The sequence below is a fragment of the Macaca thibetana genome, chromosome 18, assembly GCF_024542745.1.
Source record: "Macaca thibetana thibetana isolate TM-01 chromosome 18, ASM2454274v1, whole genome shotgun sequence".
Taxonomy (NCBI): domain Eukaryota; kingdom Metazoa; phylum Chordata; class Mammalia; order Primates; family Cercopithecidae; genus Macaca; species Macaca thibetana.
Window position 1 is genome coordinate 34864973 of NC_065595.1, and position 23984 is coordinate 34888956.

Consider the following 23984-nt stretch of genomic DNA (forward strand, 5'->3'; position numbering starts at 1 on the left):
TTTTATGGCTGAATAATATTTCATTGTGTGTTCATTTTCTTCATTCATTCGTTGATGGACACTTAGGGTGATTCCATATCTTGGCTATTGCAAATAGTGTTGCAGTACACGTGGGAGTGCTGGTATCTTTTCAATATACTGATTTCCTTGCTGACAGATACCCAGCAGTGGGATTGCTGTTGCTGGATCATATGGTAGTTCTATTTTTTTTTTTTTTTTTTGGAAGAGAGTCTCTCTGTTGCCCAGGCTGGAGGACAGTGGCGTGATCTCAGCTCACTGCAACCTCCGCCTCCTGGATTCAAGCAATTCTCCTGCCTCAGCCTCCCAAGTAGCTGGGACTGTAGGCATGCGCCAGCATGCCTGGCTAATTTTTGTATTTTTAGGAGAGACGGAGTTTTACCATGTTGGCTAGGCTGGTCTCGAACTCCTGACCTTAAGTGATCCACCCGCCTCGGCCTCCCAGAATGCTGGGATTATAGGCATGAGCCACCCCACCTGGCCTATTTTTAGTTTTTTGAGGAAACTCTGTACTGTTCTCCATAGTGACTGTACTAATTTACATTCCCACCAATGGTGTATGGGGATTCCTCTTTCTCCGAAATCTCACCAGCATTTGTCATTGCCTGTCTTTTGGATAAAAGTCATTGTAACGGGTGAGATGTCTCATTCATGGCCTCATTAGTGCTCTAGCCTACGGCCCTTTCCTCTTGCCAGCTCACCTGGGACCCAGGCATGCCTCCCACCTCTCCTTAAGCCCCAAGGACCACAGGAGCTAAGGTGGTCAACAAATTCACCCTGAGGTGTAAATAGGGAAGCACCCCTCCAAGTCAGCCTGGCCATGTTAGGGCAAAGGGGGTGAAGTTGCCAGTGCATTTGGACTTTGCATGCCCTGAGAGGTTGCAGGTCAGAGAGAGGTCAGAGCTGTAGCTGCTTTACCCACAGGGACCCTCCAGCCAGACCTCCCCTCAGGTCTCCGGGCTTCAGCCCCTGAGACAGTGGTTCCCAAATGCCTTGAGAGAGGGGAGCCTGGTTTCCATTTCCTAGCGGTCCCAGCTCCCTAGGCAATGTAGGGCAGCTGATGGGGCAAGAGTTAGGCAGAGGGTGTGGGACAATCACAGTGGAGATCCCAGGGGGCATGGGGTAAAGGCCCCAGGCCTCTTCCTGCCACCAAGTTTCCAGGATTTAATGTTCCTCTGACCACAGGTTTGCACAGCCCCTGCCCCAGCCTTGCTCTCTGGAACTCTGTGTTCTCCGTGACACTGCTGCAGGGGCCACACTTCTCCAAGAACTCTCTGCACGTCCAAAGGTCACTCTGCAAAGAGGGTCCTGTCATGCCCCTCATGAGTAGATGGCTTTGTATTTTCCAAAGCCCCTTCACATCCATTATTTCCTCAGATCTTGGTAGTCCTCCCAGCCAGGAGGGAAGAATATGATTGTCCGTGTTCAACAGTAAATGAACTGAGACCCAGAGAAGTGAAGAAAGTGTCCTAGGTCCACACAGCAAGTCGGTGACAGAGGAGGACAAGACTGGGCCTCCAGGCCCTGTAAACAGTTTCCTGTCTGCTTTACTATAGCAGGTGTTCTAGGTAAGAAAGGGCAAGGGAGCATTTCTGGAAGTTTCATGCTCAAGTTAATGCATGTACACACACACACACACACACATGCAGACTTACAAAATGCTGGCATAAATATCAGGGAGCTCCGAAATGGTTGTCCACATAGGAGGCCAGATGAGCCTCCTTGAGCAGGGTCTTGACCCCGAGTAGGGGAGGAGTCAGCCGGCTGGGGGCTGCCAAGGTGCCTGGGAATCGGGACGGGCTGTACCAGCCAAGCCTTGCACTGGCTTCATTATTTACAGTGCAGAAATGGATATTGGTGGCTGAGGGACTCTCACGGTGAGCACATGGCGGCTGGTGGGCTCCGGGGATTCATCTGGCTTAAATTTTCATAATTGGACTCCTGGGCCTGGGACCTGTGGACAGGAGAAAGTTGAATGGCCACCCAAGACAGGTCAGAGGTCCCCAACTGCCCAAACTATATGCCAGCAGTGGGCCAAGAAGAGGAGACATTCTGGGGAGCAGTGTGGCTGGAACTGGCAGGGCTTAGAGATGAATGGCATCAGAGGCTGGGCAGAGTCAGGAATAGGGAGGGGCTCCCAAAGGCCAGGGCAGCCCAGACCATAGCGTGGCTATCTCTGTCTGAGGCCTCAAGACTGGCTGCATGTCCCTGACCTACAAATCAGAATCTGCAGGCCTGGCTTCCTGGTCACCAACTGCTTTCCTGATTTCCCCTAGGACATCTCAGTGGGAATCTCAAATCTCAATGTCCACTGTGCTACGCATGACCCTCACACCCACCCCACTCTCTTCTCCTCTTGTCTTTATCTCAGGAAGTGGGACCCAGGGCCCAGGCTCCCAACCCGGGCTGCCTGGCTCCCTCCCACACTGTGTGCTGCCCATTGGGCCCTTGGGCAAGCCCTGCCTCCCATCTACCCACCTCCCCACTGCCACCCCTGCACCTTTGTCCAAGCAGCCAAACCAGCTTCAGCCTTGCCAATGACCTGCACCCAAGTCTCCTGGGCCAGCTTGTTCTGTTGGGGCCACTCGTCTGCTTAAAAGCATTCAGTGACTTCCCATTGCACCCACAATAACCCCCACGCCTTTCCTGCCTTCCTCCCGCCCACCCTCCGGAAATGCCTGTCTCCTTTCTGGGCCTTGCCTGAGCCTTCTACTTGCCTTTTCCTCTCCCGGGCTGCCCCCACTGCCCCGTCTGACATCCACACTCTAGTGGGGCTTGCTCTCTGGAACTCCACCCCCTCACCTGCCCAGGCCTCAGCCTCCGTCCTCAGGTCCCCTCAACGTCATGTCCTCCGAGAGAACTTGATCTAAAGCAGCCTCAGCCCAGCAGCGGGCCCCCTCCCCAGGGGATCTGCTGCATCGTGTGTCCATTTCCTTCACAGCTCTTACTTTACAATGTCAGGTGGCCTGTTTCTGTATTTATTAAAATTCTTCACAATAGGATGTGAGTTCTGTGAGGTCAGGGATATTGCTGTGTCTTTAGTACTAGTGCCTGGTACACAGTAGGTACTCAGTTAAATAACTGAACAACAGTTGGCTTTCAGATTCAGGGGCATTGGTGCGACAGTAAATCAGCAAACAGGGACACAGGACAGGTTGTGGGGCTGTGGAGAGATTGGCAGGAGTGGGGCCACCAGCAGTGTGGCACCTCCAGCCTTCAGGGCACAGGTGGGTGGAGTTATGGGAGTGCCTGGGCTCCTTCTCCCATTCCTACCCTCCGCCAGGATCAGGCACAGCCTGTCCAGGGTCTATGAATTGAGTTCTTTCTCCTTCAACACCAGCTTTCACATGGGTGGATGCCACAGAAGAAGAGAGTAATGACCCAAGTAAAGACCCAATGACTCAGTGATTTCCTAGGGGTCCCTGGGCCCCTCACCTAGGCTCTCAGAAACTAGAAATTTTGTTTGCAGAGTGCTGGGAGGGAACAGGGATGAGTGTCCCCAGTGTGGCTTTTGTGTGAATCTGCCTGTTCAAGAATGTGGAGGGGAAACTACAGGAAGAAACAGCCTGGAGTTGTGGGAGAAGAGCAGGTCAGCAAGGCCTGGTCTGTCCAGGGAAGACCTTGGAAGGCTGCAAGAGGGGTGCCTTGGTGGGCTGCAAGGAGGGCCCAGCCCCAGCCCTTTGCCATTTCTTCCTCCTCCTGCCTGGACCCCCTGGCTGATGGGGACTAGGTGGGTGGGGTGGGGTGGGGTGGAGGCGGGGAGCTCACTTACCGTGGTGGAGTGTCTGGGGTGTTCAGATGCTCTGTGGGAGGGACAGCAAGAAAGCAGGCATGAATCTCCACTGCAGTCTGCAACCTGTGCACCCACCCCCACCCACGCCATGTGGAAGGGGTCTCGGGGAAACCACTGTTTGTGAAGCAAACAGCAGACTAGCATGGTGTGAAGCTGCACCATGGAATCCTGCTGGGGAGTGAGTTAGGAGAGGGATGGACTGAGGAGAAATCTGGTAAAAAGTCTGTTCTTCTGAGCACCCTGAGCACAAAACACTTGATGAGTTCCAAGAAAGCAGCAAGAAAGCCATTGTGGCCACGGCAGCAGCCAGGGCCACTGTGACAAAGTCTGATCTCCTCACTAGAGTGTGAGGCTAGTGCTATGGACCTGGGAGTTCTGAGGGGCTCCGAGAAGCTCCCTCCCTCTCTGGGGCACAGGGCAGATTTCTGATGCAGAACAGCGACAGCAGTGGTGGCACTCTCAGGACACCCTGCTAGTCGAGCCACCACGATCTCTGCTAGGAAGAGCGTTTCCTTGTGTTCCTAGCTCATGCCTACTTACATATTTTTATTTAGCTCTCTCAGCACTGCTTGTGTGAAACCTCCAGATGCCCCACCAGAGGGAGGCATACCATCCTCTGGCTTCTGCACACCGCCCCTGGAGGAGAGCCCTTCTCATGGCACATTGCAATGATCTGCCTACCGCTCAGCGCCCACTGCAGGGCAGGGGACCATGCCTTGTTCATCAGTGTATTCCTAGCACCCACACAGCACATAGTAGGTCTTCAGAAACGGTGCTATTTAGGAAGGTCTATAGTCAGAGCCCCTCCAGAGGAATCGTTTGCCGGATGGTGGTAAAGGGGTAAGCCGTGTGTGGGTCTCTCTGTCTCTGTGCCACTATCAAAAGGCAGCTTATTTAACCTCCTGAGTCTCAGCTTCCTTATTGCAAAATGGGATTTTTTCACGCTGGTTACACCTGCTGGGCTTCATGCAGAGAGGAAAGCGCCAGGATGTATAGGGCAAAAAACCGACGTTCTGGTAGTGCCAGGTGGTCAGCCAGGTGGTCTTATTTAAGAGGAGAGCCCTGGCCCGGCCCCTCGCTGCCACCTGGGTCTGGGGCGCACCCACCTGGGCGGTGGCGGGCGACGCCAGCGGCCAGGACCCCGAGCAGCAGCAGCGCCTTGAGGCCAAGCGCGCCGAGCAGGAGGGCGACCGTCGAGGCGCCGCTGGCGCCATGGAAGCGGAACAGGTAGACGCTGGCCTCGGAGCGGCCCAGGCTGTTGGCGGCCGTACACGTGTAGCGGCCGTCGTGGTTCAGTGCGGGCAGTTCGGCGGTCACCAGGTGGCCGTGACCCTGACCCGAGCTCGGCACGGCGGCCGAGCCATTGCCCAGGGCCGGGCCGGACCAGGCGAGGGCGGGCGGCGGCTCCCCTTCGGCAGTGCAGAGCGCACGGAAGGCGTGCGCGGGGCCGGGCAGCACCGAGATGTTGATGATCCGCGGCGCGGCTGCAGGGGAGAAGGCGGGTGACTGTCACTAGCCGCGATCAAGGCGGGGTTGGGGTAGGGTGAGAAAGCGGGTTGCAGTGCGCCAGCGGCGGGCAAAGGCAAGGGCACCCCTCCCCTTAGCCCTTTGGATGCCAGAGCCGGAGGAGTGGGGGCGGGTCAGAAGGGAGGAATGGGCACTTGGGTGCCAGGCTGCCCCAGTCCCAATACAGGTGTGGCCTTGGGCGAACGATTCTATCATCTCTGCTTGTTTCTCCATGTGTAAAGTGAGGATCATGATAGCAGTTGTCTTAAGGGGTTGCTGAAAAGATTTGGCAAATTCGTGCTTGTGGGGGTGCTTGGACTAGGTCCTGGCCCCCTAGCAAATGCTAAGTGGCCATTATCGTCGCAGAGCAGAGTGGAGAGCCACTGCTCCAGGGACGGGACCCTGGTTCAGGCATCTTTGTATCGCAGGGTCTGGCAAGTGCTAGGCACTACTGGGTGGGCTCTCTGTGCACCGCTGGGTAGAGGGGCTGCAAGTGTCTTTCAGGGCTGGTAGCACACATCACAATGCACCTCTTGGCATATTTAGGATTGCCATTCACTTGTCTTTCTCGCCCCTTCGTCTGAGAGCCACTGGGGACAGTCACTCTACGACAGTCACTGCAATGCCTATTCCCAGGCCCACCTCAGCCCTTCTTGGGACCTGTATTCTGCATCTGTGTCAAGTTTCCAGGTGGTCCTAAACTACCCCCAGGTGTGAGATCCCTGGGGTAGAGGAGAGGGCTGCGTCTCGTTGCCCTTCCTGGTGCAGCACAGCTCCTGTCACCCAGGTAGCCCTCAGGGCTGGGCAGGCGGGCGGCGGAAAGGGAGGCCGGGGACCCTTTCCCGCGCCTCCTCACCGGTCACGTGCAGCCGGACGCCGTGGCGGCTCTCGTAGCGGTCATGGACGTCGGCGGCGAACTCGACACGGCAGAAGTAGCGGCGGTCGTCGGCCAGGACGAGGCGCTCGACGCGCAGCGAGAGGTCGTTGCGGCGCGGGTTGCCCAGCAGCCGGAAGCGGCCGTGCAGGCTCAGCGCCGTCTGGCAGAGCTCGCTGCCCCGCGCCGCAGCGCAGCGGAACACCTGCGGGCCCGCGTAGGGCTCGCCCGCGCGCCAGATGGCAGTCAGCGGCCCGTCGTAGTGGCGGTGCGGGTGAGTGAAGGTGCAGGGCAGCACTGCTGCGTCGCCTGCCGCCGCGCTCACCTCGGCTGGCACCTGCATGGACCAGCGCTGCGCTGGCGAGCCTGAGAGCGGGGCGGGCTGTGTCAGGCTCGGGGCCCGGGGGTCCAGGCTCCCGCACCCGCGGCCTGGAAACCCCACGACCCAGGAAGGGCTCCCCCAACCCCCAGCCTGGAAACCCCAGGACTCAGGGATCATCCCCCACTTCCAGGGGAGCGGGAACCCCCTCTTGTGACTTGAGGGGCAATTCCTGGTGCCTGCACTCCCAGGGCCTGCACTCCCTTGACTTGGGAGGTGCCTGGATTCCCCTCTTTGTTTCCTAACTCACCTGCAGGCCCCTTGTCCCCATATTCTTACCCTTAGTTTTTCCCCATCAAAACCTGCCCTGTGGAAAAACCCTGGGATCCCGTGGTTAAAACAGACTCCCAAGATCTCCGAGATGGTGATAATAATCAAAGCACTTACTGTGCACCTCTGTGTTGAGTAAGTTCTCCGTAGTATCTATTTTAGTTCTCACAAATGAGCCTACAGATAAACACAGTTATCCCCGGGTTACACGTGAATAAACTGAGGCTCAGTTGAGTAACTGAAGTCACACTGCCAGCATGAGGCCAAGCCAGCGATCAGGATCGCCTCACTCCCCAGCCTGCGTTCTAGTGCGCTAGAGGCTGGGAACTTTGGGGCTCCTCGGAGGACAACAGCACTTCCACTTACAGAGAGGAAACAGCCCCTGCGAGGGGGCAGTGTGTTTGGAAGCGAATGCGTTGAGTTGGTGCATGAGATTCCTCTAGAATCCAGGTATACCCCAGTGGACTGTGCCCTGACTGGCTTCCCTAGTGCCTGGGCAGGGAGGGAGCTGAGAGACAAGAGAGGTGGGCTATTTCACTGCCTCCTTGCTCTGTGCAAGCACCTCTGGACACAGTTTCCGCATTCCCCACCTTGTGAACCATGGATGTGTGGTTGAGCCAAGGTCTGGAAGCAGAGGTCTGCCTCCAGCTCACAGAGGGCTGGTGAACTGCAGGGTGTGTGTGGTTGCCTCTGTGTGCTGCTTTGGGGGACAGGGGAGCGTGCCTCAGAGGATCAGGCCAGGGGTGGTGCCTCCCAAGGAGAGAGGGCAGGCTTCTAAGCCTGCCCAACCGGTGCCCCAGGGTGCAGTTCACAAAAGGATCTTTAGAGGAAAGAATACAGCAGCCCTTGTATTTCCAAAGGGCTTTGCAATTTACACAGCTTTCATAGATACCATGTCATGTGACCCTCAAAACACCCAGTGGAGAAAGGCAGGGCAGACATTATTAAAGGTGAGAAAATGAAGGCTCAGAGTCACACAGGTTGAAGATGGGAGAAATATAGCTTTTCTGACTCTAAGCCCAGTGCTCTTTGCTTTTTGAGGTAATTTAGCCCAATTTGTTCCTTGGGCAGGAGTCCTCTTAGCCCTAGCGCACGGCTGGCAGACCATCCTCCATGGGAACCATCCATCTATGAATAATCACAGGTCCGGACGTTCCTTCTGCACGGAACCAAAATCTTCCGCTGCCCACAGGACCGCCATTGTTCTCTGGTGTGTGTACAGCGCCTTCCCATGATGACCCTATGCAGGGTCTTGTCATGACTATCCTGGACCCATCGAGCCTTCTCTTTTCTGGTGGAAAAATCCCAGTCCCTCCCCTGGCCCTCCTCATCCTCACTGTCCTGTTCCTTCATTGTAGTGTCCTGAGCCTGGGGGGCTCCAGGTGTGTGCTCTAGGTGTGCTGGACCTGCAGTGTCCTGAGTCCCATCGTGCTGCCCTGGGCTGTGGGAGCTGTACCTGGAAAAAATCCCACTGTGTGTTCATGCCCAGCTTGCCATCAAGTAAAAGTGTTACCCGATGGTTCAGTTCCGGGTTCTTGGTGCCACAAACAATTGGACGTGACAGAAATAGCAAAGCAAAGCAGCAAGAGTGTATGAAGTACAGTATCACACCCTTGGAGTGGGAGAGTGACTGACCTCTATGAAATGAGATTAGCACCAGTTTGTTACGTTTCATGGCCTTTTATGTTCTTTTCCCTTCTCTTCCCGAGCTGCCTGATCTCTAGCCAGCATCTGCCTTTTGATTGATAGGCTGCTTAATTACTCTGGCCCTTGTGTGCTTGTGCGTCACCTCCATCCCATAATTTTAAGTACATGCATGAGATGCAGTCCATATGCATGAACCTTAAATAGCTAATTACCATACAGGGTCATTTTAAGTATACCTTTTCTCTCTAATGCGCATGCCTATCTCTGAGAAGCTTACCTTTACTGGTCTGGTCTGGATCTTGCCGGCCATGGGGCTCTTACTTGCTTATTTCCCTTTTGTTTTGGCTGCTCAACTTCTGCTTCTTCTCTTGCTTCTTGCTCACCTGCCCCTTCACATTGCTTCTGGTCCTACTCATTCCACCCTGTATCCAACCTCCAATTCCCTCTACTATTCTCCTGCCTCAAAACTACAAGTTCTTTTTTCATACAACCTGCTTTTAAGCCTAATCTCTCTCTCTTTTTTTTTTCTGGACAAATGTAATTACATTTTTGAACCCGACTGGAGGACCTAACATTTTATCTCTAGAAAAAGCTTGTTTATTCAGTCATTAATCATCAAAGAACCTTGTTCCAAATTTGAGAGACCCTGTCTGAAGGATTGGCTGGTTCAGTCACTGCTTCTAGCTGCAGAAAGCACCTATCCAATCTTGAGGCTGAGCCCCAGCCTTAGTTCCCTGCTATTTCCCACTTTCTGTGACCTCAGCCTCCTCTGGCCTCATGCATCTTGTGGGCATCACAGAGCCAGGCACAGATTCCCCACATATTATTTGCTATTATGCATTCATCAATTCAGGAAACATGTATTGGACACTTCTCCCCTTTATGCCAGGCACTGGGGTATGAGCTGTGGTGACAAAGGTGGACAGGATATCTTATCAGCCTGCTGGGGCTCATGGCTTAGAAAGGGAGACAGATTTGTAGGGACATAATTACACTACAGTTTGCCGGGTGCCGTAAAGATGGGCATGAACAATATCCCTTCTGTCTGAACATGGCTTCTGGCCCATGTCACTCACCAGCTCCTCCTCTTCATCCTCAGGGCTCCACTGACTCTTTCCTACAGCAGGGGGACTTCCCAGAGCCCCAACCCTAGGGCTGGCCTCCCTCCCCTGTGCCCCAGAGCTGGCATAGGTACTTCCTCAGTATGAGCATTGCCTTTGAACTGTGTGTCTTGCCCAGACACACAGAAGCTCCGGCAGGCCAGGGACCACATCTATCCGGTTCTATTTGTGTTGCTGTTGCCCATCATGGTACCTGCCTCCTAGTCACTGACATTGGATTGATTTGCTATGTGAGAGCAGAAGGGTGGGTGTCCAGGCTGACAGGAGAGGGTAGGGGTGGTTAGAGTAGGGGTGGATTAGGCAGGCAGGGATTGGAGAACCCTTGAGAGAGGCGATGTCACTTCAGCAGAGCCTTGAGAAAGGGAGGGGACTGCATGATGCCTTGAGGTAGCATTGTAGACAAAGGGAACAGCAGAGCAAAGCCACAAGGCATGGACATCAATCAGCATAGAGGTTGCCAGGCATGAAGGCATAATGAGGCCAGAGCACACAGTGCTTTGGGGAGTCTTCATCTCATTAAAAAACAATACTCTGTCATGTGTCATGTTTCCATGGATTCACGGGTTTTTTCTATATCTCTGCTTATCTTGGTTAATTTGTTCACCTCTGTATCAATACAGCATGCCATGTTCTTCATTACTACAGTGTTCTAATGAATCTGGATGGTTCCCCACCTTTTCCCTCTTAGTCAGTCCTATATATCTATATCTCGGTTTTTGCCCTTTTATAGAAATTTTAGTTTATGAACTAACAGCAACAATAACGACAGCAGTAAACTCTTTTTGAGAATTTGCTTGGTTTGCATTAAATCTGTACGTTAGGATATCATTCTCAATGATATCCTCATTTCATTTAAAACGCACAAGAGGCTGGGTGCAGTGGCTCATGCCTGTAATTCCAGCACTTTGGGAGACCAAGGCAGGCAGATCACTAGAGGTCAGGAGTTCCAGACCAGCCTGGCTAACATGGTGAAACCCCGTCTCTACTAAAAATACAAAACTTAGCCAGGCATGGTGATGGTCACCTGTAATCCCTATGCGGGAGGTTGAGGCATGAGAATTGCTTGAGCCCAGGAGGCAGAGGTTGTAGTGAGCTGAGATTGCACCACTGTACTCCAGCCTGGGCAACAGAGCAAGACTCTGTCTCAAATAATAATAATAATAATAATAAATAAAAATAAAATGCACAACAACCCCATCAGGTGCTATCATTAGCTCCCTCTTAGAGAAGGGGAAACTGGGGCTTGCAGAACCATAGCAACTTGGTGAAGTCACAGAGCCAAGGCTTAACCCTGGGTAGTTTTGCCTCCTTTGTTCAAAGGATTTTTACCTTTACCTGTAGGCTCCAGTGACCAAGGACAACAGCCAGTTTTGAAAATGTCCTGAAGTGTGCTACAAATGGCAGGTCTGGGCCCCTCACTCCCTGGGTGGGCTTTGCTCTAGGAGCAGAATGGGAACACAGGGGCTCTTTCACCAAGGGTTACGATCTTGGCTGCCATTAGGAAGAGATTTATGCTTCCTGTTTACCTGCTGAATGGGATTCAAAGAAGCGGGCACTTGGACTCCCACTTACACAGGGACCTTTGGATGAGGCTGCCCAGAGGACTCAGGGCGAGGGTAGGAAGGACTCAGCAGGATTTGCCCAGGGAAAAAAGTGCATTTGCTTTGGCTGGAATTCAAGCTCCCCAGCATCCTGTGACATTTACAGTTCCCTCTGGCAGCTTATGCCTGTCTGCTGAGACAGGGGAGGGAGGATTCCTGAGCTGGAATCATGGCTCCTTACTGTAGGGTCTCTAATCTCTCTGCTTTATATCCATCAACCTTCGGGGTCATCAGGAGACCCACATTCTTCCTGTTGTCCCAAACACCCTCCCTCAATGGTGGGCCATAGTGTATGGTGGGAAGCATGCTAGCTTTGGCATAGCCGGACCTAGGTGGCAATTCCACCTCTGGCCATTCTTCATCAGAATTTTATCAAGCACCCAATCTGTGCCTGGCATGTCCTAGGCTCCTTCACTTACTGGGTGATCTTTGGGCAAGTTACATAATATCCCGGGTCTCAGGGTCCTCTGCTGCAAAATGGGGAACGTAGTACCTTCCACATAGGATTGAGGATTGAATGAAACCACGTATGTAGAGCACCGAAAACAGTGCCTCACACACAGCAAATGCTCCATATGTGTTAGTTCCCTTCCCTCACTAGTCCTGTACAGGGAGTGTGAACGGAAGGTGGTGGAGAAATGTTCAGGGTGATGCCACAGGGGGTTAAGATGTTGAGCTGGGCGCGGTGGCTCAGGCCTGTAATCCCAGCACTTTGGGAGGCCGAGGCAGGTGGATCTCCTGAGGTCAGGAGTTCAAGACCAGCCTGGTGGTGAATCCCCGCCTCGACTAAAAATACAAAAATTAGCCAGGCACGATGGTGCACACCTATAATCCCAGCCACTCGGGAGGCTAAGGCAGGAGAATTGCTTGAACCCGGGAGGTGGAGGCTACAGTGAGCTGAGATTGCTCTGGAGTCCACTGTACTCCAGCTTGGGCAACAAGAGTGAAACTCTGCCAAAAAAAAAAGAAAAAAAAGAAAAAGAAAAAGATGTTAGTACCTGGACACTACACCATTTGCAGCTCAGTTCAGCATGTTGGACCAACTGAAGTATAATTGCCCAGTCCTTGTCCTTAACTCACCTGGAATTTCTTCATTTATTCATTCATGTATTCACTCAATAGGTATTTATTGAGAGTTTACCATGTGCTAGAGACTCTGCTGGGTGCTGGGGATACACTTGCAGTGGCAATTAGCAGCCTCCTCCTTATGTTGACAGTCTGGCCATTGCTCAGCCACTATTTGTTTTTTAATTTATGCACAATTCTAACACACTTATTTGGTTTCCCAGCCCAGGGGCATGAAAATTGAAAAGCTAGAACGTGGTTTCTGTTTGTAGACTCTTGGAAAGCAGCAAGAAATGAGAGTTGACATTCATGAGGGAGGAAAGTTTCAGTAAAAAATAATGGAAAGACAGCTTAGGCAGAAATGATAAATGTACAGTGTCAAAGGGACTATTTGGAGAAGGAGTGAACCCAGAAGGCTTTGAACCATCACAACACTGCAGCAGGCGAGTGTAGTAGGTGCACACAGAGATGACCCGAGGCACCATGGAAGGGTTCACTGCCGCAAAAGGCATCCTGCTTTAGTGGCATGCCCTTCAGAGTGGGTGTCAGGGTCTGTCCGGGGCTCCAGCCCTAGCTCTGATGCTGACTTTGGGACCTTAGGCAAGTCGCCATAACTCTCTGGCATCAGTGTCTCATCCATGAGTTGATAACTCTAGATGTTTACTAAGGTGACATTAAATTCTAAAAATCTGTGTCTGAAAATGATACTTGGATAAAAATGACAAGAAAGCACATAAAACATTTTAGAAAAATGTCTAGCTGGCCAGGCATGGTGGCTCACACCTGTAATCCCAGCATTTTGGGAGGCTGAGGCAGGCAGATCACAAGGTCAGGAGTTCAAGACCAGCCTGGCCAGTATGGTGAAACCCCATCTCTACTAAAAGTACAAAAAAAAAAAAAAAAAATTTGCCTGGCACGGCAGTGGGTGCCTGTAGTTCCACCTATTTGGGAGGCTGAGGCAGGAGAATCGCTTGAACCTGGGAGGTGGAGGTTGCAGTGAGCTGAGATGGTGCCACTGCACTCCAGCCTGGGCAACAGAGTGAGACTCAGTCTCAAAAAAAAAAAAAAAGAAAAAAAAAAAGAAAGAAAGAAAGAAAAATATCTAGCTTAAATCAAAGGACTTTTAGGTATTCAGAAAACCGACTTGGAAAAGTTACTTGGAAAGAAGCATCCATGCCTTGATGGTCTTTCATAGCGAAATTCCCCCTGTAGCTCCCTTCATGCCTCCTGGCAGTGACGGATCTAAAGGAGGAAGGATTGGGGTTGCAGCATCGGGCATTAGCTCTCACATCATTGTAATCATGATTTCACTAGGGAGTAGTTGACTGATGCCAAACTTACTCTCCCAAAGCCCCTATACCTGTGGTGACAGAATAGGCAGACAGCTCCAGGGAGACAGAAACAGAGCTGGGGAGCCTACACCAGGAGAAGCTGCAATTGGATAGGGGCAGAAACAGAAACCTTGGTTTTGCCACAGCTGACCAAAGATTTCCACCAGTTTCTTGGTAAGGAAGAAAGCAAAGCAGGAATTTGCACGGGAACCTCTGTGTAGATCTTTTGTGGGCGTTGTCACACACTTCTGTTAACTAGAGAGAAAGCTGCTTGTCGGTTTCATGGCGGAGCACGGGTCACTTGCTGTCTGTGGAGGTTTTACTAATGCCTGAAATTAAAGACCCTCTCCAGGGTGTCACAGACAGGAAAGTGAGTCCTGTGGTAGACGTGGTGGAATAATGGCCAGAGGGGGTACCCTTACAGAATGGCACTTTAACAAGAATTAGGTCTGCTGGGGTGGGCTTTATGTGACATGGATTTTGAGGGGGTAAGAGAAGGATGGAGCCAAGGGGGCCAGTCACTGTAGGAAGACCACGCCTCCAGGAGGGACAGCGTTGTGGCCCTCAGAGCTGGAGTGCCTCAGATGTCTGTTGTGCCCCTGCCCCCACCACATGGCTGACATTACCAGCTGACAAGTGGCCAATTTGAGGAGCCCAACAATCTGGGAGGGGCTACGCTCCTTGAGGGCACCTGGTCATGCTAACGGGTGCTCCCGGAGAGTGGCTCCGGGGGTGGAACTTCCAGCATTGTGGCACCTGGAGGGCCAGGAGAGGGCATTTTGGGGGCAAGGAGAGACACTGCCGTTGGCTGTCAACCTCACCCGTAGGTATGTAGGTGGAGCTGAGGCTTTTTGCAGCTCAGCCCTTCCCCTCCCACCCCTCGGTTTGCTCCCTACAAATCTTTCTCTGGGCTTGCAGGTTGTCAACATAGGTTATCAGCAGAGAAAGGGCAAGAATGGGGTGGAGATCAGAGAGCAGAGGAGGGAGAGGAAGCAGAAATTCCAACCGTCAGCACAAACCAGACCCTGAAGGTTCCCGGGAAGGGGTGAGGTGTGAGTAGTTAGTGAAAGGCCAGCTGGTCTCCATCTGCCTCAGGGTTATCTGGCTTCTCCTTTAACCCATGCCTCTGCCGCAGGCTGACTGTGGTGTGGGTGTGGCCCTGCTTACCTGAGCTGATGGAGAGGCAGGGCCACAGGCTGACCCTGCCGTGGGGCCTGTGCCTACCCCAGGGTGCTGCTCTTCAGAGGCCCGATATAGCCTGTCCCTGCTGGTGCCCCCACCCCCTGCCCAGCCTCCATAGTGGGCCCTGCTCCTTCACTCCTCCCCTTCCCGCCCTAGATAGGACATCCTGAGTCCAAGCAAACTGCTCACAATAACTACTGGGAGAGAAGAGCCCCAGCTCATTAAAGCCCCCCGTTTCCTCCTGGGCTGTGACACCAGCCCATCTCCTCTGGTTCCGACCTTTCCCTGCGTCCCGAATGAACACCCCTGCATCTTTAGGTGACCGTTGCTATTTGTCTTGCCATTTGGGTTTGTTTTTCTGCAGCAGTTCAGAACTAGTGAAGTAAATCGCTCTCCACACCAGGCTTCGCCCAGGCTCCCTGCCCACTGCAGGAGGGTGTGGGCGAAGTGGACACCCACTCAGAAGCCTCTGGTTCCCATTTAGGCTCCAGCAGTCACTGAAACCCCAATGAGCCTCACTTGCAAGGCTGTGCTGAAGAGTAAATGAACTGTTTGTCACAGGCCTGGCACAAGGGGTCCTGAAGATGACAGCGGTTGTGGTTGTGACACCTGCCTGTCACAGGCTTGAGGACCACCTGAGGCCTTGTCCAAGGTTACCTGGGTGGTTGGAGCTCCCAGGCCAGTGTTATTCCCGCTGCCCCACATTCCCTGGCATCTCCAGCTTCTTAAAAGCAGATATGGGGGGAGATGAGGGAGGACAAGGGAGGCTATGTGGGGAGCCCCTGGGAGATTAGGGGCTGCTGGGCACTGGGTGTCGAGTACGGGAGTCTCCTGCCTGCAGGGGAGGACATGGAAAGTGGAAGGGGCCTTTCTGGGATGAATGCTTCTCACTTTTCTCTCACCAAGGGGCTGTTCTGGGCCAGGGAAGGGACCATGACTTGCGGGCCCGCGTTGGCACAGGCGTCTGCTTATAGAGCCTCTGGTGCACACACGGTGGTGGGGCAGAGCCTGCTCCTCGGGCCTCCTACCCAGGCCGTGGCCTGGACGTCTTCTGGCTGAGCCACGAGGAGAGGGTCCCAGGAGAAGAGCAGCCAGAAGAGCGTCAGGAAGTGGGGGGCCTGGACCACCCTGGTTCTAACTGTGAAGCAGCTGCTGTTTGTAAAGAAAACGACTTTCTGTAGCTGAGTTGGCTCACGTGAGTGTCTTGGCTGCACTCAGTAATCTCAACAGAGCAGGTGTGCGGTTTGGCTTTTGTTTTTGAACATGTGACTCCACAGCCCGAGCTTCCTCTAAATCCTTTGTCTCTTGCTGATTCATAGCAGCTGACCCGTAGCAGGAGAAAAAAAAAAAAAAAAAAAAACTCCCTAAAATCCCCAAAGCCTCGGCTCTCTTGTAACTGTGACTTTGGCAAGGTTTCATGGCCATTTATCGAGCAGCCACTGAGGGCCAGGAGCTGTGCTGGGGGCCTTTGATGTAGTGTCTCATGAACCTCCCCAGTACCTCTTCAAGGTGGCAGGGACCCCAGTTTACAGGGACTCAAGAAAGGTAGGCAGCCTGCCCAAGGCCGTGCAGCCAGTAAAAAGCAGAGGCGAGCTTCAGACCTTCCCTGCTGCCAACATCTACACCCTCAACCCCTCTCCCATCAGCCACTGAGGTCTGACCACTGTCTCAGTGGGACCCAACCCTAAATCATCCCAAAAAGATGGCTAAGTTAGGTCAACTTGGGAAAAGATAGCTCCTTCCCTGTCAGTGCCCACCAAGAGTCCATGGCTGTGTGGGGTGGGGTAGTAGGGGGCCCAGCCAAAAGCCCCACACACCTGGGTTCAAATCCCAGCTCCACCCCTGCCACTTGCCAAGCCTCTCTGGGCCCCATGTTCTTCATCTGTGAAAAAGGAATGTTTCGTAGGGAAGAGTTCCTTTCTCTGCTGGGCGCAGTGGCTCACGTCTGTAATCTCAGCACTTTGGGAGGCCAAGGCGGGCTGATCACTTGAGGTCAGAAATTCGAGACCAGGCTGGACAACATGGCGAAATTCTGTCTCTATTAAAAGTGTAAAAAATTAGCCGGGCGTGGTGGCACACACTTGTAATCCCAGCTACTTGGGAGGCTGAGGCACAAGAATCACTTGAACCTGGGAGGCAGAGTTTGCAACGAGCTGAGATTGCGCCACTGCACTGCAGCCTGGGTGACAGTGAGACTCTGTCTCCAAAACAAACAAAAAGTTCCTTTCTCATAGGGTTATGAGGCTTACGTGAGTTACTAAAGTGCCCAGGACGTGGTGAGAGCTGTGCAGTGGTTTGCTGTTACTGCCCAAACCAGCCCCGAGCTGGACTCCAGTCTGAGTGCAACGCTGGAGGAGAGGGCAAAGGGGTCTAAGGTATGGGAGTTTATCATCCAGTTGTGGAGCCAGGACCCCATACAGGGAATGTTGACTTACAGCTCTGGACCCCATGATGTCAGCGTGTGGCCTGTGATGGCTGAGCATACAGTGGCATGGATGCTGAGTCCTAGGATGGGGATGGGGGAAGGACTGGGATATGGAGACAGGGGCTCTGAGGATTGCCTTTGCCATTAATCCCAGGTGCCCTCAACTGCATCGAGCATGAGAATCACCCAAGGTGGTGAAAATTCAGATTCCTGGCCTTGCTGCCTGATACTCTGATTCTGCAGGTCTGAGGTGGAGCCAAAGAACCTGCATTTTAGCAAATGCCCTCCCCTAACCCCGGGGATTCTGACGCAGATGGCCCCTGTGCCCTTTGAAACACTGTTCCCAGGATACCAAGTCACTGAGCTAAGTGACTGATGACATTGTTGCTTAAACCTCCCAGAGTTCCCACTCACCCGTTGGGATTCCTGCTGGGAGGGCCTCTATCCCTCAATATATCCCCCACATGAAATCACCCCCTCCCATGCACCAGCACCATCCCCAAACGCCCCTGTGCTCCCCTCCCTTCTTCCTCAGGATATGCCCATCAAAACACACGGCACTTGGGTGACAGCAGCACATGAAGCTTGTTCAGAGCCTGTCATGTCCTCTCTGTACCTGGCCTATTGTCCTCTGGATCCGCGAAGGAATGAGTGGGGTAAGTGGCCTTTATATAGGCGGCCACCCTGAGGCCAGAGACATGGGGTGCCTGCCTCAAGTCACCTGAAATCCAAGACACAGCACTGATTTGAACTTCTGGCTTCTGGCACCACAGGCCCCAAGCTCAGTTCTTCCTCCTCTACAGGCCTGGAGGCCCTGTGCACACGCACTTCCTGCTTTCCAGGGGAGACTGTACCTGACGCCGTCAGCATCTATTCAGTCCTGAGCATGGGCCAGAGAGAGTAGCAGACACTTACCTGTCGGGAGGACACATGCCAAGCAGGCCAGCAGCCGGATGGAGCTTTCCATGCTGTGAGCATCTGAACATCCCAGGTCAGACCCACTCTTGGCCCCCTCCCCAGTGAGGGCCCTCCCAGGTGTGGTGGGGGAAAGAAGGGGATGGGCAGGGCGCCCAGATCTGCAGGTCCCTGTGGGCTCTGTGGGAGCTGGAGGAACTGGGGAGAGGCAGCCTGGCAGCCTGATCATTCAAGCCCCGTGGAGTTTAGTCATGTGGAAAACCAAGAGGGGAACCACTGAGATGATTTTCCAGGACAGGAAACAGGAAAGAGGATGGGAAAGAAACAGGGCCATTTCCTGTGACTGCCCTCCCCTCACGGAAAACTGTTGTTATATGCTTTATATGTCGCTCACCTTTTCTTCCTTCCTTCCTTCCTTCCTTCGTTCGTTCCTTCCTTCCTTCCTTCCTGCCTGCCTGCCTGCCTGCCTGCCTGCCTCTCCCTCCCTCGTTTCCTTCCTCCCTCTCTTCCTTCCTTTCTCCCTTCCTTCTTTCTTCCATCCCTTCCTCCCTTCTCCTCTCCCTTTTTTCCTTCCCTTATCCCTCCCTCCCTCCCTCCCTTCTCAAAGCTTAGGCTGGGTCTCCGGGCCTGGTTAAGAATGCACAGGGCAGATACACAGATGTTTGCTCTTTGAGCAGTTGACCCAACTGTGGAGCAGTTTCTCCCTTAGACAGTGACTTGACACCCCCTGCTAGCCACCTCCCTGTCCTTCTGCCCCCTTTCCTCCGTACTTGGGGGTCTTCCTAGTCTCTTGAACCTGCATCTCCAACTCAGCTGCGAGTCTCCAGAGCCAGACCCATTTCTTCAGCTGCCTGCAGACTTCTCCACCTCAACATGCCCACAGAGCCTGTTACCATACTCTGTCTGCCTTCTCTTGTCCCCAAGCTTCTGGGTTCTGTGATTCACTGGATGGCAGCATTATCCTTCCAGGAAAGCTGAGCCAGAAATGCACAAGTCCCCCATGACACCATCTCCTCTTCACCACACACAGCCAGTTCCGTGTTCCATTCCTCCTCCTTCCTTCGGCCGTCCCTGCTTTGCCTCAGGCTGTATCCCTTCTCATGAGACACCTTCAACTTCTTGGTCACCCTCTGCAAGCACAGTGACTTTTGAAAACAATGAAATTGGTAATTTCTCTTCCCTACTTAAAACACTTTCATGACGTTTCATTGTTCTCTCTTAAAGTTTCAACTGTCACACTTGTAATCCCAGCACTTTGGGAGGCCGACGTGGGCGGATCACGAGGTCAGGAGATCGAGACCATCCTGGTTAACATGGTGAAACCCCATCTCTACTAAAATACAAAATATTAGCCAGGCGTGGTGGCGGGCGCCTGTAGTCCCGGCTACTCGGGAGGCTGAGGCAGGAGAATGGCATGAAGCCGGGAGGCAGAGCTTGCAGTGAGCTGAGATCACATCACTGCACTCTAGCCTGGGCAACAGAGCGAGACTCTGTCTCAAAAATTTAAAAAAAAGTTCCGACTGGAGATTGACACAGGAAGCCCTTCAGGTTCAGGACCCAGGCCAGGGGCTGGTCTACTGTCTGTGCCTCCCTCTCCCTCACCTGCCCCCACCCAACCACAGTTCCCAAGCCATCTTTGCACCTGTGGTCTTCCCAACCCTTTCTCATCCTCTGAGTCATCTCCTTCTTAACCCTTAGTCCTCAGTATCATCTCTGCCTGCAATTACATTATGCACTTACTTGTTTTCTTGTTTATTGTTCCTCTCCTCCCCCAGACATAAGGTCCAGGTGCTCAGCACTAGTTGCCATGTGATTCTTACCTAGAGCGCCACTTGGCATCCCATAGGTGCTGGAGAGGTATTTGAAAGAATGCAGGGGCATTTGCTCCCTGTGTGCAGACCTCCTTCCTTGCACGCGCTGTGCTGTGTTATCATCTGTTTGCTGGTCTGCTCCATCGCCTTTCCTACCTACCCTCCTTTTCCTGGGCTGTAATTATGGAGGAGAGAACCTTGTTTCTGATCTGTATCGCAGGACTTTATGCAGACTAGCAATTAGAAAAATCAATTAGATGAATAAAATAAAATAATAAAATAACAAAATAAAAATAATATTCTCAGGAAGATACTTGAAACTCGCTCACGCTCAGTGTAAATGGCTGAGGGTTGCCAGGAGTATGACTTCATTTTCCCAGGGTGATGCAGTGGTCAAGGGTTCACAGTTGTATATTGGGGTTAAGGAAATACAGCTTTACCGATGGAATGCCAAGTGTCATTGAACTGGTGAGAGAGGTAATTTAGGGACAAAGCGTCCCAATTCTTCTAGGAAAGCTCAAGTTGCCTCTTAGATCTTCCAATACCACCTCCGCACTGTGGCTGTCAGGATGAATCTGCTAAAGTGAAAATCTGATCATGCCCCCCTCACCCTCATCTCAGGTGTCTCCAGAGGTTCCTTAAAACCTCAGCATCAAGCTCAAATTCCTAAATTTGTTGTTAAAGCAACTCCCATCCACCTTCTGTACTGTTCCTTCTGCCTGGAGTATCCCCACTCCCACCCCATTGAATCTCAGTAACCCCTAGCTTGTTGTTCAAAACTCATTCCCATCGTTGCCTCTCCTAGGAAGTCTTCCTTGGAAGCCCAGTCTCATCTGGCTTCCCACCTGTGTGTTTTTCTACAGTTCTCTGTGCAACCTCTACCCCTGGGTATATCCCTTGCCCTAGGATCTTTGATATTTTTGTCTATCTTTTCTCTAGACTTTAGGGAACTTGGGGATGTGGCTGTGACTTTACCTCTCCCTCACCAAGCACAGGGCCAAACCATAGGGGGTACCTAATAACTAGTCCTGGAAAGCATGAATGCATCAGTGAAAGGACACCCCACTTGCAGCCTGATTATATTCTGTCTCGATTTATTTTCTGGTTGTTTCTTGGGCTAATCTGTTTTCTCTGATTGGATTATAAATTCTTCAAGGAGAGATATAGATAATATATATTCTTTTTAAAATCTTTAATTTTTAATTGTTTTTAATTAAAAACATTTTAATTGACACATAATATTTGTTCATATTTATGGGGTACATAGTGATTTTTTTGATATGTACAATGTCTAGTGACCACATCAGGGGTATTAGCATATCCATCATCTTAAACATTTATCATTTCTTTGTGTTGGGAACCTTCAATATCCTTCTTCTAGCTATTTGAAACTATATATGCATATTTTGTTAACTATAGTCATCCTACAGTGCTATAGAACACTAGAATTTATTCCTCCTATCTAGCTGTAAATTTGTATCTTTTAACAAATCTCTCTCTATCCTCTCCTTTCCCTACCCTTCCCAAACTCTAGTATCCTCTGTTCTACTTTTTATTTCTATGAGATCAACATTTTTTAGCTTCTGCATATGAGTGAGAACATGCAGTATTTAACTTTTTGTTTCTGGCTTATTTCACTTAATGTCCTCCAGGTCTATCTATGTTGCCACGAATGACAGGATTTCATTCTTTTTTTTAAATGGCTGAATAGTATTACGTTGTGTATACTACATATTCTTTCTCCATTCCTCCGATGTTGGACACCCAGGTTGATTCTATGTCTTGGCTCTTGTGAATAGTGCTGCCAGAAACATGGGAGTGAAGATGTCTTTTTCATATACTCAGTTTCTTTTCTTTGGATAAATGCCCCCTACTGGGATTGCTGAATCATATAGTAGTTCTATCTGTAGTTTTTTTGAGGAATCTCCATATTCTTCTCTATAGTGGCTTCACTATATTTTATTTTTTTTTGTACCTTTGGTAATAGCTATTCTAACAAGGGTGAAATGATATCTCATTGTGGTTTTGATTTGCATTTCCCTCATGATTAGTGATGTCAAGCATTTGTTCATATAACTGTCGGCCATTTGTATGTCTTCTTTTGAGAAATATCTGTTCAGATCATTTGCCTATTTTAAATTGCATTGTTTGTTTTGTTGCTGTTGAGGTGTTTGAGTTCCTTATATATTCTGGATATTAACCCCTTGTAGAGGATGAAAAGTTTGCAAATATTTACTCCCATTCTACAGGTTGTCTTTTCACTATGCTGATTACTTCCTTTGCTATGCAGAAGGTTTTTAGTTTGATATAATTTCCCTTGCTTATTTTTGCTTTTGTTGCCTGTGTTTTTGAGGTCTTACTCATTAAATCTTTCCCTAGATGTATGCCCTGACGTGTTTCCCCTATGTTTTCTTCTAGTGTTTTATAGTTTCGGGTTTTACATTTAGGTTAGATGTTCTCATATAAAATGCCTTCTCTTTTTTGTCTTAGGCACCCTGTGGTAAATTAGTGTATATTCATTCATTAATTTGATTCCTAATCTTACTGATTTTAAAACAATTCCACATATAGCAACTTGGCATAAGGAGGATAAAGCTAGTTTGTTTTAGATATCCTCAGCACTGCCCCACATTGCTGCATTATAGTGCATGCATGGATTGCTCACAGTGCTGCAGAGAGCACAGGAAACACATGTTTACAGGTTCTCAGAAAACATAAAGTCTATTCTCCATAGATACTGCTTAGCTGATAGTCATCAACAGGAAAATTGCTCTCATTCCTTGATGCTTTTTTCTTCACAATGTATTTTCACATCCATGAGTGTGTCCTACCCTAATAATATTTCTGGGAAGTAAGCAGAATAGAAATTATTTATCTGCGTTTGACAAATGTATACAATGAAATACTGTGGAAGCTGTCTCTGAACTTTATGAGATGATCCCTGGTTTTCACTGGTTCTTTTCTTGACTCTCATGTACCTCATATACGTTGTCCCAGGGGACTACTATTTAGGGACTTGGTAACGAGTCTTTCCCAAACAGATTCTCAAACAGGTAAGAATATGTGGATCAGGAGCCATTGTGATTTGTATTCCCCATGAGATCGTGCAGTATACAGCCTGCACAAGGTTATGTGACAATCCTGTGTGAATGTTGGGGAAAAGGTAAGGAAGGGTTGCAACATGAAACCAGGATTGTTTCTGGGGAGCTTAAGGGCCTGTCTCAGCCACCTGCCACTTGTAACCAGGTTTGATTTGATGAAGATGAGCCCCCAGCTGGCCCAGGTCAGTGGAACAGGGGCATCAACCTCAGCAGCAGCAGGTGGCCGTGTAGCAGCAAGAAGGAATGGCAGAAGAAGCCTGCAGGAATCTCCATTGGGAGGGTGCAGGGATTCAGGCTGAACTGAATTTCTCATTCCTCAGCACCTGCCAACTCCATGCTGGCCCCCAGGCAGGTAAGGTGATGCTCCAATTCAGTGGGCCCCAGAACCAGGGCCAGCTACAAGGTTAGGAAGCCAGGGAGGTCAAATCAGGTTTCTGCCTAGAGGCTGCCAGAGAGCAGAACATTTCCTAGTACATGACATGGGGAACTTGAGTGAGGTCAGTGGAACACCAGCTTATATCACACTTAGGTTGGGAAGAAGGACAGAATGCTTGGAGTTTTCTAAGTTATTCTCTATTAGAGTCCATGAGGCCATGTCCTCTTACTCATTCTGGATGAAGATAGTCATTCTTCTACATGCCGTCTGTTCTCTGGAAAACCCAGTTATTTTCAGCTTCCCACGCTGTTTTTTTCCTCTACTCTATCCATCACATGGGAAAGGTCATATTGTGTCCTGGCAAGAGCACAGTTTCTGCACCAGATGGGGGTGGAACTGGGTCCCAGCTTTCTCACTAACAACAGGATGACTTTGGGCAAGTACATATTTTATTTTCTGTGCAAAATGAGGATGATAATGGCCTCCTTCTGGTATTGCTACAAGAATGACGGGGTGATATAAAAAGGGATGATGCCCAGTGCCTGGCTCACAGTAAGTCCTCAAGTAAT

The 23984-nt window shown here is 51.1% G+C and overlaps 2 protein-coding genes and 1 long non-coding RNA gene across 4 annotated transcripts in view; 1 reads left to right on the forward strand and 2 right to left on the reverse strand.

Annotated features, from left to right (window-relative positions):
• On the reverse strand, nucleotides 1-18474 carry SIGLEC15 (sialic acid binding Ig like lectin 15). Its single transcript, XM_050767970.1, has 6 exons — nucleotides 18128-18474; nucleotides 6958-7017; nucleotides 6174-6557; nucleotides 4918-5295; nucleotides 3791-3821; nucleotides 1-1972 (listed from the first exon to the last, which is right to left on the reverse strand). Exons 1-6 carry the CDS (start codon nucleotides 18354-18356, stop codon nucleotides 1891-1893), a joined length of 1164 nt encoding a protein of 387 aa, XP_050623927.1. The 5' UTR covers nucleotides 18357-18474; the 3' UTR covers nucleotides 1-1890.
• The window catches only part of HAUS1 (HAUS augmin like complex subunit 1), a 983957-nt gene that overhangs the window by 305439 nt on the left and 654534 nt on the right, over nucleotides 1-23984 (reverse strand). The gene's annotated exons all lie outside the window — the stretch shown is intronic.
• LOC126941422 (uncharacterized) overlaps nucleotides 3950-23984 on the forward strand; it is a 25265-nt gene continuing 5230 nt past the window's right edge. For both annotated transcript variants that reach the window (XR_007721296.1, XR_007721295.1), the window contains exons 1-4: nucleotides 3950-4651; nucleotides 17022-17162; nucleotides 17748-17868; nucleotides 17986-18203. This is a non-coding gene — a long non-coding RNA (uncharacterized LOC126941422). The remainder of the gene's footprint in view (nucleotides 4652-17021; nucleotides 17163-17747; nucleotides 17869-17985; nucleotides 18204-23984) is intronic.